The 16,596-nt window shown below is 32.7% G+C and overlaps 1 protein-coding gene across 1 annotated transcript; it reads right to left on the minus strand.

Moving 5' to 3' along the window:
- Window positions 1-291: 291 nt before the first annotated feature.
- LOC148270739 (solute carrier family 66 member 3-like) lies at window positions 292-11,838 on the minus strand. Its single transcript, XM_088242244.1, has 5 exons — window positions 11,647-11,838; window positions 10,990-11,158; window positions 9,250-9,475; window positions 3,626-3,746; window positions 292-2,060 (listed from the first exon to the last, which is right to left on the minus strand). The coding sequence occupies exons 2-5, from the start codon at window positions 11,142-11,144 to the stop codon at window positions 1,930-1,932; spliced, it is 633 nt and encodes a 210-aa protein (XP_088098370.1). The 5' UTR covers window positions 11,145-11,158; window positions 11,647-11,838; the 3' UTR covers window positions 292-1,929.
- Between the last annotated feature and the right edge of the window lie 4,758 nt (window positions 11,839-16,596).

The following is a 16,596-nucleotide window of genomic DNA, read 5'->3' on the forward strand; positions in this document are numbered from 1 at the left end:
AAAAGGATTAAATTTTTTTTTATCATCAAGCATTATGGAAAATGTTAAAAAGATTTATAATTCAAGCATAAAATGTCAAGATCTTGAATAAATTCATTTTAGTTACCTATGTGAACTTTGGTTGAATTCAGAAATGTTTGATATGAATTGGGCGATCGATGTATGTACAAATAAGTATAATAATATACATAAAATATATCGCTGAAAAAATACTCATCAGTCGCATTTCGTAATGAAAAAAAGATAACATTTTTTAAGTATATCAATATAGATAAAAGGTCATAAGTTTAAGTATACAATTTTACATACTCATGTATTAAATTGTATACAATTGTTCTAATTAGTTACATATAATACTTGTGTGACTAAATCATTAATTGAAGCAATCTTATTTTATATTTATATACAATCTATTAAATTAAGAATACAATAATTTTGTAAAAAGCAAAAGCAATTTTTACCCTAAGAAATTTTTTTTACATACATACATATATATGTATGTTTTATTGAGAATAAAATTTAAAGTATAAATATTAATTTAAAATTGCGGACTACAAAATAAATATATGCTGTCGATTGTCTATAAGGCTTTCCAACTAATTTAGTTAAAGGATTTAAAAATCAATGCTTTTTAATAAATTATACTTTTCAGCAGTAATTAACATTATTTGTAAAAAACAAATACTGTAAATTGATAGTAAAATATTTAATTGCATTTTAAGTCAAATAAATCTGCATAATGGAACATCTATTTTTTCGTTTTTATTGAGTTTAATTCAGCCCCAAATTAGTTTTTTTGTTCCCATTCTAAAAATTTACAGTTATCTTGGCCTTTACTAGGTCTTTCACAGCTACATTAAATAGGTTTCATTATTCAGTAAATATTTATAGATAATTATGAACCAAAAACAAATTATGATAAAGATAAAACTTTGTTATTAGAGTTACACAATTTTATTATTTTACAAGAACACTACTATAGTTTCGGCAGAGCACTCATCCCATCGACGGGTGATATAAAACAAATATAGTACATACATAATATTGTTCACAATGTCACTATAGAATCTATGCAAAAACAAACTATGGTAAAAACACAAATAACAAAGTTTTATTTTTATAACAATTTCTAATGAATTAAAGCCTCAAAATAAGATAGATTTTAATGCTCAATAAATACTTAATCGGTTTGTGGTCCTGTGGCTAGTATCATGTTCTCACGGATCAAAGGTCCAAGGTTCGCACCCTACTCAGCTACAACTTGATTCCCATTTTCTAATAGTGAGTCGTTTACAACTCGTTGAAAATGGCCACCAAAATTGAAATATTTGAGTCAATCGTAAGAACCCAAATGTTTCTTTCAAAAATAAATACATGTTATAGTAGTTGGTGTGAAGATTCAGTGAATAAGATAAATGAGTAAATTTTAAACAGATGATATACTTTACCCTGTTTAAAATTACTATATAAACAAAGAAAATATATACAAATTGTTAAGTAATGAAAATAATAAAGTTCTTCAAATGTTAATTGTGGTTAGTGATGTTTAAAACCACTACATAAATACAGTAACATTGCTGAATGTTTTATGAAATCTAAAACATGGATATTTAAAATATTGTTTTGATTGTAGCATCTTGATGAAGGAACAGGTTGTTTCTGAAATATATTATTTTTAATGATTTATGACAAGTGAGAATTATTAAAAATTACAGTGCGAGTATCTATTAAAAATATTGATTGTAGTTAATTAACTTACACGTGACTTGAAAAACCTGTGTCGATTGGAAATATATTTTTTAAGACTAGTATTATATTCATTTAGTGGTTTAAAACAATGTGGGAAAACCATAAAATTAGTTCAGCAAATACATAATAAAGTAAAAATATGCTTGTTCATCGTGACACCGGGGACATTATGAAAAGTCATTATTCAACTTTCATGTTGCCTTTAAAGAACCAGGCAGAAAATAGTATAGAAGAACTGAGGAATGTTGAAATTCCGAAATTCATTAACAGGTTGAAGTCGGCAGAGTCAACATATATGGTGAAGATTCGAGCTGAAATAATAGAAATTATCATTTAAGTAGTGCAACAAGGGATATAATTAATACAGTGGGGAATAAAAGTGATTTTTTCAAGAATGTTTAAATGGACTGGATACCCTTAAGCACAAAAATGAAACAAGAGCAATTGGGAGAATTGTGGTGATGGTACCTGGCATACATTTGTCTATGGCAAAAAATAGTTTAGTTCACCTTGGATTGAAAATACATAATCGATTACCAGGGCCACGATTACAATGGGAAGTTAACAGAGTTATCTCGACTGTCTATAAATAAAAATCGATATTTGTTTACGAAAATGAGTATATTTGCATGAAAATTTAAAGAATCTACATCGGTAACCCATAATTGAACATGTTTAAAAGAAAAAAATGTATTCATATTCTGCTTTTCGTAAAAAAAAAAAAATGTACTTTGTAGATAAAATTGAAAATAAATGTTAACTTCCCATTATAATCGATGCCCAGTTAAAAGTAGCAATAGAAAATTATATTTGTTAATATTATGGATAAAAAAAGCCGATTTAAATAGCTTTTTTTAATGAACAGATGGATATACTTTTATTATAATTTTCTCAATTTTAGTCGCAAAAAAATTGTGTTTTATTATTAGGACTCATTTTTTATTTTTTTGATATTATATCATATTCTTCCAGTGGACTTTATTTCAACTCAAAATAAAATTTATACCCACACTTTATTTATACCCAATTTAATCCCACACAGGCCATGCCGATGTGGGATTTTTTTGTGTTAATGTAATAGTTGATGTCAATGTTTTGAGTATGTCCAAATGCTTGCAGACTGGCTGGATTTTCACATGATAGAGGTTTCAGCTCTTTTAATTCACAAAAGTCAACAGATGGAAGAGTTGAGGAAATGTGGATGTTCAAACACAGGCAGAATGGTGAATGTTACACAGTGTGTAAAGTGGCCACTTAAACCAGCCAATGACAGGTCATAAGTCCTGTAAATGCCTAGACTCCCATATTCCCTTCTCAAAAATGTTTTCCCTCTCTGTTGCAACAAATTTTAATAGTTTAATGTGTTCCATAGGATTGTGAGGCGGGCTCCCTAGAACATGCATCTACAACCGATTACAATCAATTTTCGTGTGTATTAAGGTAAGATTCTATCAAATTATTTTACCAACCAGAAAATGCTTGAAACTACTTTGTAATAATTGCTATCTATAAACAAATTGATTTATTATATATTATACTGGCCATTGGCCGCCAATAGAATGGCTAAGATGCTTGCCTCACGCATGGAGGGTTTGATTCCCAGCAATTAAAAACATTATTTTTCTCAAGTTTCGGTGTTCTGTGCTATTCTCCACTATTATTGGCCCACTTGGCATGTATGATAAAATGTATTATACTAAACTATATTTCTTGTTTCCATCTTAGAGTGGGTATTTCTACTACTGCCATACTACCTACATAAAAAAAAGTAAAACGATAGCACAATTTTAATAGATGTCATAAAAAAAATATTATAATATGTAGCTACTTTATAACTAATCAAAATATTACTATATATTTAAACATTATAACATACTTGCGTTTGTAAAGGCCGATATAAACCAAGTCAATAGAGATACTGCTTGGGAGTTCCTTGTCTTTAGTATTTCATACAGGAACACTAGCTTACTGCTGGCGCTGATAGGAGTGCAAAATGGCTGGAAATAAATCATATAATCTATTATAATATTATCAAACCACATTTTTTACGCAAACAAGTATAGACAATACACCATATTTATGTAGGCACTTACGTACTGTTTTTTTTTTTATTGAAAATAAATTCAATTTTAAATACAAAAGCTAAAGAAAAACCAAAATACGAGGGATGTCCAAGAATTATGACCATTTTCCGGCAAATGTTGCTTCAGGTGAAGAAAAATGAGGAAATCACTCGACACCAGGTTGGGGCCGCCTCGCCTTGATTGGAAAAAATGTCTTAAAAATGATTTCTTTCCACAAGATTTTGTTTATAAGCTTCTGTCAGCATTTTTGTCAACCAACAAACATCAAAGCGTTTGTACATTTTGTTTAAATAAATAATGTTTTGAGTATGTCCAAATGTTTGTAGACATACTGGATTTCCTCTCTTAAGGGTTATTTAGTTTTATTTTTTACAAGTTTTTTAATTTTTTATGTTTTTTAAATATTTTTTGTATAAGTATAAAAATTGAAAAAATATTTTCAAGCGTTGATTAGTAGGTGAAATGGTTCAGCCGGATGAATCTCACCCGCATAATAAAGGTTTCAGCTCTTACTTCTCAAAAGTCAACAGACGGAAGAGTTAGGGAAATGCGGATGTTTAAACATAGGCAGAATGGTGAATGTTACACGGTGTGCAAAGTGGCCACTTAAACCAGCCAATAACAGGACATAAGCCCTGTAAACGCCTAGACTTCCATATTCCCTTCTCAAAAATGTTTTCCCTCTCCATTGCAAAAAAATTCAAAATAAATAAATATTTGCGTACTTGCATCGCATCAGTTGTTTGAACTAATATCTGTGTGTTTATTGTTCCATGGAAGGGAAGTGGAATCACATAAAACTAAATAGTAGGAGAGGGTTGGGCACTTTTACTATCAGCATTTTGGGCAGCCAACGATCACACACCTTCGCATACTCCAATTTTAAAATCAATGATTTTCAATTCAATCGTCATCGATTGAGGACCTCCTTCCTCTCCTTACTCATCATAAACATTAGTTTTACCACTGGAAAATCCAGTACACCACTTTTTGACATTGCGCTGATTCATCCCATTACCTCACAGGCGGCGGGATTCAACAGCAGAGCGTCTATCTCAAACAGATGCCAAGGTCATACTGATTCAGCCAGAGAGCCGGCTCACCTCTCCTTTTGGAGGGGGAAGTCTGCGCCCGTTACACTCTTTTATGAAATAGCGTCTAATATTTAAAAAAAGACTTCATTTCTTGGACAACCCTCGTAGATGTCCACTTTAAAAAAATATATAAACAAATAGACAGCAAAAAACATGATATCTAAACAAAAATAAGTAATCAGTGCATGTGTTTTTATTAGTGTAATGATGTTCTGATGAAGAGATGGATGTCTCAAAATAGACTGACACAAAAAAGGTTAATAAGTGGTAAAACGCAAATATTTAATATTTATTGAAATGAAGAAATGGTAGAAATATGCCTGGAGGGGAGAATAAAATGCTTGTATTAATTTACGTAAGTACATAAGTATATACAAACAAGATTCAAATGCCCAAAGAAGCAATGAACCGTTTGGAGAAGATGTGGCGAGATCGAGGTATATCAATAAACACAAAAAAGCAGTTAATGGAAGCCTTGGTATTCTCAGTTTTCCTATATGGGTCTGAAACGTGGACAATTCGTGCATAGGAGAAGAAGAGGATCGATGCATTCGAGATGTGGTGTTGGAGAAGGCTGCTCCGTGTGCCTTGGACAGCCAGAAGAACGAATGCATCGATACTAGAAGAGCTCCATATTACAACTCGTCTATCAGTGGTTGAGAAGGATACTGTCTTTCTTTGGACATATTGCCAGACATGAGCCAGACAATCTGGAAAAGGCAATAATGTCTGGCCGAGTTAAAGGTAGAAGCCGGGGTAGAATCCCATATAGATGGACTGACCAAATAAAGGTGGCTACGGGGCTAAAATTTTATGAGTCAGTTCGTAGGGCTGAGGACAGACTAGAGTGGAACAGACTAATCAGAAGTGTTCATGGTGATCACGATCCTCAGCATTGAGGGACCGACTTGGAAGAAGAATAATATTCCCGTTCCTTTTCCATAGTAATGGGGGCGCTAGATCCCGTAAGATCCGGCGCTGCGTATCCGACAGTATTGCAAGTTTGGCAGTGAAGCTTTAGTACAGAATTTATTTATGATCATAATCATTACATTATGTGAATACTGATCATTATGATTCCGATTCCAACAGATGATTATTATGTTGTGAAGGTGTCAGCTGAGTATTTATACAAAAGTTAGTGTCAAATAAGTTAAATAAGTGTTAGTTCAGTTATGATTTTCAAGTACAGAAGAACTCGATTTATCTGAACTCCAGTCATTCGGATCGCCAAATATCCAAATCATTATCAGGAAATAAAATATAAAAAAGATGGTTTTAATTTAACTTTATTGTGCAGTTAACTTTGGTGCACATGTTTAAGTAAGTTTTGAATGTGAATCCAATTTGCTGTATTATTTCAAAAGCAATAAAATCTGGAACTTGTTAATCCGGATAATTGAAGTTTTAATGTACATGCAAAAGTATTTCTTGCAGTACCTATCAATATTGTATTTTTATAATTATACATGTTATTACATATATGTACTTGCTGTTATTAACATATATAAGACACTGCAATACAGTATGCCTAAAGTATGTAACATTTTACCAAACACAATTAAGAATAGTGAGTTAAATATAGGAGTGAGACGATGCTTAAATTATGGCTAATGGATTTTTTGAAAAAATATTAATGATAGTTTTAATTTGTAAATACAAGGTGTGTTTTTCAAGTAAGTACTGTTTTGATATAAAAAAAAAATGAGTAAACTTTTTGTAACAATTTAATTTTTACATGAAAGACCACAGTTTTATTTACTTTTCCACATATTTAACACCAATATTAAGACACTTGTCATATCGAACTACAAGCTTCTGAATTCCGTCACGATAGAAGTTTGCCACTTGATTTGAACATGGCCGTTTTTAGGCTATCATCATCATCGTGGCGTTAACTTCCGAGTTTCTTTTTCAGATGTAGAAACACGTGGTACTCACTGGGCATGAGATCTGGACTGTATGGTGGATGATCAAATTGTTCCCAGCCAAATGATGCGATGAGATCTTGAGTTTGATTGGCCGCATGTGGACGGGCGTTGTCATGCAACAAAACGATCTCTTTACTCAGCATGCAACGCCTTTTGTTTGGAATTACACAGCGCAGTTTTTTTAAAATCTCACAATATGTATGGGAATTTATTGTCACTACAAGGCTAACAATCAACAAGCAACACCCCCTTCCTGTCCCAAAACACAGTGCGCATGATTTTCCAGGCTGAAATTGTCTGCTTAAACTTCACTTTCTTGGGCGATGTTGAATGTCGCCATTCTATGGATCGTTGTTTTGTTTCTGGTGTAATGTAGACCACTCATGTTTCATTGCCTGTGACAATTTGGGTTAAATAATCATAACCTTCAGCATTATAACCCTCAAGAAAAGTCAAGGGGCTGCCTAAACGTTTGGTTTTGTGTTCCTCCGTCAACATTTTTGGTACCCATCGTCAGCAGAGTTTTCAATAGTTTAAGCATTCGGTAACAATTTCATAGACAATACTTTTTTAAATTTGAGAGAATTGCAATACTAATAAATAAATCATCCAGCGTCTGTTCTCTTTACTTTTTTATTGACTTTCTGCACCAAATTGTCAGTGATCAATGAGGGTCGCCCCCTCCATTCTTCGTCATGAAAATTCGTTTGGCCATCTTTGAAAGCTCTGACCCATTTGCGTAACAATCTACCACTTATGATATTTTGTCTATAAAAATTACAAATTTGACGGTGAATGTCAACTGCTTTCACGCCTTTACCACTAAGAAAACGTAAAACTGCGCATATTTCACAGTCGGCGGGATTCTCTATTGACAAAAGCAAATGTAAACACGATCGACTGATGCCGTAATGGCGTCTATGGCTTGTCAACAAATGTAAGTACACAGTGCGCATGCGCGGGACACCGACTGCAGCGCTGCCGCGGTGGAATTTCTAAACGGTACTAACTTAAAAAACTCGCCTCGTATAATAAAATTTAAATATGATATAATATTATTATTATTTCTTAAAGCTGGTATGCTTAAATCTATTTAAATGTAGTTGTTGGCGCAATTTAACTTTTCCGAAAACAAATCTAGTCCATTTTTGAACCTATTGGGACTACACATTGAGATCAGCTCTTGCGGCAGCTTATTCTAACCATCAACAACCCTATTGCTCAGGAAATGCTTCCGTGGATTTAGATTGAATCTAGTTTCTAATATGTAATGTTTTTCAAATAAAATTATTATTAATGTAGGTTAAGTATGAAATAATCAAAGAAATATACATGAGCCTGCTGACGAGCTGTATGCTTACAATTCAGCAGAATTTTAAGATTATTGTGTAAATATTTTTGAAAAAATAAATAAAACAAAATATATTTGAAAATGAAACAGATTCGGACTTTTTTTAGTATATTTAGTAGAGTCTATCAAGAATAAACTTACACAGAATTTGATTAGATTCTGCCTCAAAGTTACAGAAAAAAAAAATCTGTTATCATTCCATGTCCGCTCTTTAGTTGGAGTATATGGTGTCTATACAAGCCTCCAGGCCTCTCTGTCTGCTGACAGCTCCTGTGCATTCTTACAAGTCAGGTTTGCGACCAGTAATTCTGACATAATCTGTTGGCGAACTGTCAGCAGCGGAAGTCCAGGATGTTGAGAACCTTATGCCATGTAAAGTAGATATGTGTGGTTAATGCTCTCAGGAAGCATCTACAGTATTCAGGCCAGCTGCTAACTATATCACCCCCACTTGATGACAGTTGATGCTGGAGTTAGCTGAGCCTTTATTTTTTGTATATATCGTATTATTTCCTCGATTATACGACACATATTTTATCCCGTTTTGGTGTCCCTGAATTCAGTGTGCATCTGACAATTGCTGGAAAATTCTGCATTCATGATGAATCATCAGTGATTCTTGAAAATCGCAGAATAGGTGTCAGTTGCTTGGAATAAAATCCTGGAGACAGTAGTGGAATATTCTTATAAGAAATGATGCATCATTAATGCTTTTGATGGCACGGAGGATGATGTTTTGTAGGAAGACGAAGACAAAAACAATATGCCTGTTTTAAAATCCTTTTTACTATGATTGTACGACTGTCTGTTTTTTTATAAAGGTATTGTTTTTTTGGTCTTTAAAAATAAAAGTGCGTATTTTAATCGAGGAAATACGATATTACTTTTTAGTCCTTGTATTTTAATGAAATATATTTTTTTTTAAGTGTGCAAAAATCATTAGAAACAATACAAAAATAATCAGCCACTCTGGTAATAATATTTCAATGCAATGGATTGTTTTCAAAGATGTAGTGCATTATACTTATGTTTTTACTTACTATAATATACAATAGCCAAGAAGCCGGTAATATTTTTGAGCCGAATCCCAAAACCAGAAGAAAATATGCAGCGATAGCTGAAAGTATTTTAGTGTCTCCTAAAAAGTTCTTGTAGAGTAAGACCAGGAATATAAGAGCCCACTCCTGGATGAGAATAATAGGATATTCCATGTAAGAGAGAAGACTATAACCCATGCAGTAGTTGTATAAACACATTGTAGAATAGCTGAAAATCAGGAATAAAAAAACACACGTGAAACACCACCAAGTAAAAATATTTGTTAGGAATATATTTTTATTTATGATCAAGTTTAGATAGTGTGAAAAGTAACAGTGTCTTTGAAAAATATATGAATACCATAATCATAATTTCACTTTCCACAACCAGTGGTGCATACATTGGAACATTACATTGAGCATATTTCGATCTAAATTTGTTGCAACAGAGAGTTAAACATTTCAAGAAGGGAATATGGAAGTATAGACATTTACAGGTCTTATGACTATTATCTTCTCAAAATGGTTTCCCTCTCTGTTGCAACCAATTAATACCTAAATAACTACCTAGGGAGGGTTCAGCCTTTACAAAAATGTGGACATACTCAAAACATCGTTGGAGCATATTTCCATCATCTGTTATGCGAAGGTAAGGTATTCGGCCTTACACTTAAGGCCAATACAAGGACAGTGAAATATTGTAATGTAAAACCACCTTAAAAATTTATGTCAGCCCTCCCAGGGCCCTGATTACAATGGGAAGTTAACAGAATTATCTTCGACTATCTTTAAACAAAAACCGATATTTATGTACGAAAATGAGTATATGAGAACATTAAAAGTATCTTTGTTGGTAATCTATAATTGAATATGTTAAGAAGAAAAAAATGTATGCATATTCTGCTTTTCATACAAAAAACTTAATTTTACTTTGTAGTTAAATTGAAGATAAATGTTAACTTCCCATTGTAATCGGATCCCAGGAATCGAACCCAGGACTTCAATCATGGTAGGCCAACACCACTACACTACAAAGCAATTTTTTCTCCACTCGATTTCCCCTTTCAGGATTTTTAAAGAGTAGCTATCCTACATCTGTCATGGCACTGGAAGACTTCAGGCCGATCCCGGGAAATTCTCCAAAATAGACAGTTACCACAGCTGACACGGTGGCTCTCTAATGGCGAAAATTGCATAATTATGGATGATGGTGCTCTATGCTAAAAAAATAACAGCTAAAAAAAGTTCTTTTGGATTGGCCTAGGAAAACTCTGGATGTAAATCTTATGGAGAATTTTTCTTATAGAGGAGCTTCTCAAAAGATAAATGTTTAACAGTGTTATAAATACCAAGCAAGAATAAAAAGAAAGGTTGAAAATTGTCCAGAACCACAGCGAAGAGCTGCAAAATACGGTAAAAAACTTGATTTTGAGAATAATTGAAGCAAAAGATTACCACACAAGATATAATAAATATGTATTATTTTTAATCACTGTTATTACTTTAATACTTATTTTATATTTATCCAAGCTCCAAATGTAAAACAAGAGCATATAAATAAAAATAAACAACACAAACTCAATTGTATTGAGAAATTTAGATTTTTCACATTAAGTGTAATAATAAGCAAGCCACAAGAAGAATTTTTTTTTAAATCTTATACTAACAATAACAATCGGTGCTCATAAGTTAAAAGAAATTACTTACACAAGCACTTTAAACTTTATTAATGTAAAAAATTACCTAAATAACTCCAAAGACAGTCCGGTTAAATTCATGCCGCCTGCTGACTTCATAGAGTACAGTTTCATAATTTGTGGAACTTTCAACACCAGACATGATGCTATTGTAATAATACTTAGGGTGTCGGATATGATTTGGATGATAAATCCAGCCATTATGTTTTAAACTCCTGAAAACGTACATTTGAGAATACAATTACAGAAACAATATTTCAAAATATATGCTATGAAAAACGTTATTTGACGCACTTTCAACATGATTATACTTGTCTGTTCAATGCAAGTGTATCCCAGTTCAGGCGAAGAAAAGGTGGAAGAAAAAATGGATGAATCGTAAACACACATTTTGAAAATTTTACAGGGGTTGTTTATAAAAAGGATATAATGAAATGACAGTGCAAAAAATAAAAATTGCGACACGAATTTCCCGGGTGCATTGATATTACCCGGTCAATATTATTAATAGAATTATTTTATACAAGGAACGCGCGTACTTTTAATAATAACTGATGACCCACCTGAAGTGCGAAATTCTAGATCAATAATATTAGAGTAATAAGTATATCACGAGATCAACCAAAGAAAAACCCGGTCAGTATTGCGTGCATTGATATTAATGTATGTGTATCTATTATGAAAAAATGTATATGATCCATACCTTGTAATCTACGGCTGGTTACTGGGGTTCGCAACTCGAAAATTGCATTAAATCTAGATCGTATCCGTGTACGAAGGAGTTAGGTACTGTTGATACCATCACAAGGCCGGACCGATGACATAATAAACTAATCAAGGCCCTAATTTCCGTTTTCCATCGGCTCTAAGGTCAGAAATCTGACAGCTATCAGTCAGTGACATTCCATAGAAAATTGTAGGAAGTAGAAAATAACGTCCGGATTTCAAATATAATGTAGCCATTAGAAGAACCGCAGTACCTTCTTTAGTAAGTATTAAGTAATTATTTTTACAAGTAATATTATTCTTATATTTTTACAAAAATATATTTTTGTATTTATTTCCTAAAAACCTAACCTATCAAATAGAAAACACATTTAAACATTTTTTTAATAATCTACTCGGCGCTGCGCGGATTTGCTGTCTTTATCAAATTACGCATTTATATTCAAACTCAAACCTCAAACAGCGCCAAAACAGTAAGCTGTAGCGACACTATAAACTTTTTTTTGGTAAAAGACCCCTAATAAAGAGAAAAAAAGACGAAGACTGCTGTAAATTGACTTTCTCCCCAAAGATAAACCGTACCGATGTGAAATTTAAATACCCTATGCGTTAAAAATTTACCCGGCCTTGCATGGTGTTGGCGACCAACTCTTTTTATAATGATAAGTCGTAGAAACGTAAAATACCATAGATTTTAACAGGTAGTAGGTAACTACACATAGTTTAGTAGAAAAATAGGTTCATAAATGATATTTAAACTGCTATTTCAAGCTGGTCCACTGTAGATACTTTTAAAACATAAATGTATTCACTGTTGCCTGTCAATTCCTAACGATAAGCCGTGGCAACGTGAAATATTGAAATTCCTATTTAAATATCATCTCTATCTATTACAATGAAAACATCCACCCCTCTCCCGAAACTGTTCATAAAGACTTGAGTCTTTCTTCAGTTTCGCATATCAATATCAATTTATTTTAAACTAATTAAGTGAAAAATTAATATTTCCTTACAATCAAACTGCGGAAAAAACAAAACAAAGAAACCTTAAATTTATTTTTTGTTAAATTGAAAAAAATAGGAATAAAAGGAAAAACTATAAAATGGTTTGAAGAGTACCTTGGCGATAGATACCAAATAACGAAGGTGAATGATGAAATTTCCGAGCCCCTCAAAATTTCATTGGGAGTACCACAAGGATCGGTTCTCGGACCGGTTTTGTTTATTATATACATAAATGATATTGTCGAAACATTAAAATATTCAAAAATAAGACTCTTTGCAGACGATGCCTTAATATATATATCGGGAGAAAATTATAAAACAATTATGGACAGACTAAATCATGATCTTAATAGTGTGTCACTGTGGCTAAAAATTAATAAATTAAAATTAAATGTTAACAAAACTAAATATATGAATATAGGAAACAAAAGAATAGAAATTACACCATCAATTGTAATAGAAAATGAAAAACTTAATGAAGTTACTGAAATTAAATATTTAGGTGTAATGTTGGATTCAAAACTTACATTTCACCAAAACGCTAAGATGGTAATAAATAAGATTGCAAAAAAAATAACAATTTTGGGAAGGATCAGAAGATTTATTGATAAGGACTCCTGCAAAACTATTTACAAAGCAATTATTGAACCACACGTTAACTACTGTAGTAGCATTTTATTTTTATCAAACAAAGAAAACATTGATAAACTAACTGTATTACAAAATAAAGCATTTAGAATCATTTTGAAAAAAAAACAGATATACGAGGGTAAAGTCGATGGTAAATGAAATGAAATTATTAACATATAAACAAAGAATATTTTACAATACAATGATATTTGTTCATAAAATTATAAACTCTAATAAAAAAACAGAATTTTGGAAAAAAAATTATCGAAACCAGCATGAACACGATCACAATACTAGAGAAAAGAACAAAATTAGACTTCCATTTAGGAAAAAGGCAAAGTCACAAAATTCAATTTTATTTAAAGCAATTAAAAAGTATTACGAAATGGAAAAAAATATTTATGAAAAAAAAAACATATCAAAATTTAAAATAATGGTCAAGACATATGTGATAAACAATTTATAAACTAAATATATTTTCAATGTTATTATTAGAACACACATAACAATATGTATGATATGTGTGCCCTACTTTAAGATTTAAATAAAAAAAATAATGTAGAAAATTAAATAAAAATGTGGTCTTTAATCATAAAATAAAATTGTTGCAAAAAAAAATAAAATATTCTAAATTTGATCAAAGTAATCTCCTATCTGAGATATCCAATTACTCATTACCATTTTTTTTTAATCATTAACTTTTATTTCACGGTCCATCGTGTTAAACATCCTTGGACCAACTGCTGTAATGTGACGCTTAAGTAAAGCTGTTTTTCTTTTTGGTATTACGTATTTAATATTCGAAGCGTAGCGCGTTTTAATATTTTTTTGCGTCTTAGTTATTGTTGCTCCAAAAGTGTATTAAACACTATTTGAGGTATTTACATTTTATCAACTTTGAATATTGTTTTTTGAGTAACCAAGAGGGGGTTGAAAATAGATTGGACACAGCTTCCCCATCCTATACTACCGTCTACCGACTGAAAGAGAGAGAAGTAGACTGAACGAGCTCGGACAGTGATCAATCAAGAATATTTCCTAATTTGTAAAATATGTAAACTGATTTTCGTAATCTAACAGCTGTTTTGTCTACACGGGTCTTTCAACAAAGATACTGAGTTTATTTCGAGGGTATGCATTGGCATTTGGATTATTAGCGTCAAAATGAAAAGTTGTCATATCGAAAGAGACAAAGGTGAGACTGGTCAGTTTTTTTATTTCTTTAAATATGGGACGAAAACATGGACGATAAGGGTAAAAGAACACAACATTATGGATGCCTATAATTTGGTGTGGAACGCCCAATCACCAGAATTTCGAAATTGTCCAACATAATCACTTTTCAGAAGAAAAAAAACAAAACTTGTTTAGATCTAAAATTGTTGCAACGAAGAGAGAAAAATTTTTTGAGAAGGGAATATGGAAGTCTAGGCATTTATTAGTCATTGGCTGATTTAAGTAGCCACTTTACACACTGTGTAACATAACTCCCTAGGGAGGAAATCCAGCCAGTCTGTAATCATTTGGACATACTCAAAACTTGATTGTCTGTGATATCGTTTCCTGAAATGAAAAATGCTACTTTTTAAAAGTAACTTTTAGAAGTACAAACATACAATTTTGTGTATTACATGATTTGTAGATCTGTAAGTAAATAGTAATTAAAAATTATGTAGATGGATCTTATTTTATTTTTTAAATTAAATATGATGTTCAGCGGCCTTGAAGTGATTACTCACAAAAACGGCGCTACAAAAATTGACAAAATTAATTATTACTATTCATTTAAGGTGTTATGTTGAAGGCGTATACTAAGAATACCCTGGACCGCCAAATGTACCAACGCCTCCAATTCTTCACGAGCCGAAGCTGACAGACAGACTCTCGATCATATGCCTCAAACGAGTTCTTCGATAGTTTGGTCACCTCGCAAGGAGAGAAATAGATTGCTCGCAGAAACTTGTTGTGGTCGGCAGCGTAGACGAAAGAAGAGGACGAGGGAGGTCTACCATGCGCTGGTCGGACCAGATAAAAACTGTAAAACGAAAATCGTTCGTGGCAGCTCTCAGAAACGCGGAGAGCCGAGGCAGGTGGAGGACTGCTCGAAAATACGACATGGTGGTCACGATCCTCAGTCCAAGTCATGAGGGATCGACTAGGAAGATGACTACAAATGTAGATATTATTTTTCTTTGTTGATTAATTTTAAACAAAACAATCGAGACAAAGCCATTCATTTGTCTTAACTCAGGCAAATGAATTACTTTTGCCTAACTTAAAAGCAGCTTGTTTAGATAAAATGTAGGTGATTTTATTGGCGCGGCGAGAGGCGTGGCACTATTTTTGGTGCCCGGGATATCAAAATTATATTGACTTTCAGTAGGCGTGTTTATATTTCAATATGCTCGTGTCCGGGCGCGAAGAAGTGTACAGTTCAGGGTCTGAAATAGAACCAGAACACTGGTCGAGTGTTTTCGACTCAATGGCTACACATGTACTCTCAAGTGAAAATCCTACAAAAAGAAATATAGTGAAGATAAGTCAAGATTGTGGTCTGCTGGTTAGCGCGTTTGCCTACCGTACCTCAGACCCCGAGTTTGATTTTCAACGGAAAATATTTATCTAATTGGCGGTAGTTTAGTCAATATTTCAAGGCCACCATAAATGCTAAAACTGGTGCTATTACTCTTACTGCGATTGGCGTACCAATGTGCAATGCTGTGCTTTATGCCCCATTGAGTGCGAATAAGCGGATGATGATGATATTGATAATGCTGATATACATATTTTATTTTTGTGTACAATTTCTTGACGATCTGGTATTGCCAGACTGTAAAATAATTTTCCCATGTATTTTGTGCTGCTGTAAATCAGAAAGGGGGAACATTATCGATACATATATTATGTACGTAAGTTGCAATATGCACCAGCGCTCAATGCATCACGGCGCATTTTGGAACTTGATGGGCGCATCTCTAAATCTGGCTCGCCAGTAGTTCGATCAATAATTTAAGGTCGTCCACCTGTTACACCTGCGTACCTCATCCCCGTATATACCTGCACAATATAGCACTACCCGTTATTATGTAATAGATTATGTTAGTATGATGTAACATTTTCCACAATTTATTTTTCCCGTGGCGAAAATACATTTTTCGTTCCACACTTGTAATTCTTGTAAATTAACTAATTCTGGTAAATTAAATCCACCGTTAAACGTTCCCATATATTTAACTACTATCGGGCCATTTCCCATAGGAATAGTCAGAGAGACAGAACGCCATATGCATCT

Source organism: Micrasema longulum, unplaced genomic scaffold (genome assembly GCF_059751315.1).
Source record: "Micrasema longulum isolate JH-2025_06_02 unplaced genomic scaffold, ASM5975131v1 h1tg003505l, whole genome shotgun sequence".
NCBI classification, from domain to species: Eukaryota; Metazoa; Arthropoda; class Insecta; order Trichoptera; family Brachycentridae; genus Micrasema; species Micrasema longulum.

What these genes read in the sequence shown, in the direction of transcription:
- LOC148270739 (XM_088242244.1), bottom strand. Translation starts at nt 11,144, where the DNA reads ATGGCTGGATTTATCATCCAAATCATATCCGACACCCTAAGTATTATT. An exon ending in CTGTCTTTGGAGTTATTTAG is followed by an intron (nt 9,476 to 10,989) that starts GTAATTTTTTAC and finishes CCTGATTTTCAG; the next exon opens with CTATTCTACAATGTGTTTAT. An exon ending in ATCGGCCTTTACAAACGCAA is followed by an intron (nt 2,061 to 3,625) that starts GTATGTTATAAT and finishes CTATTATTTCAG; the next exon opens with CTCGAATCTTCACCATATAT.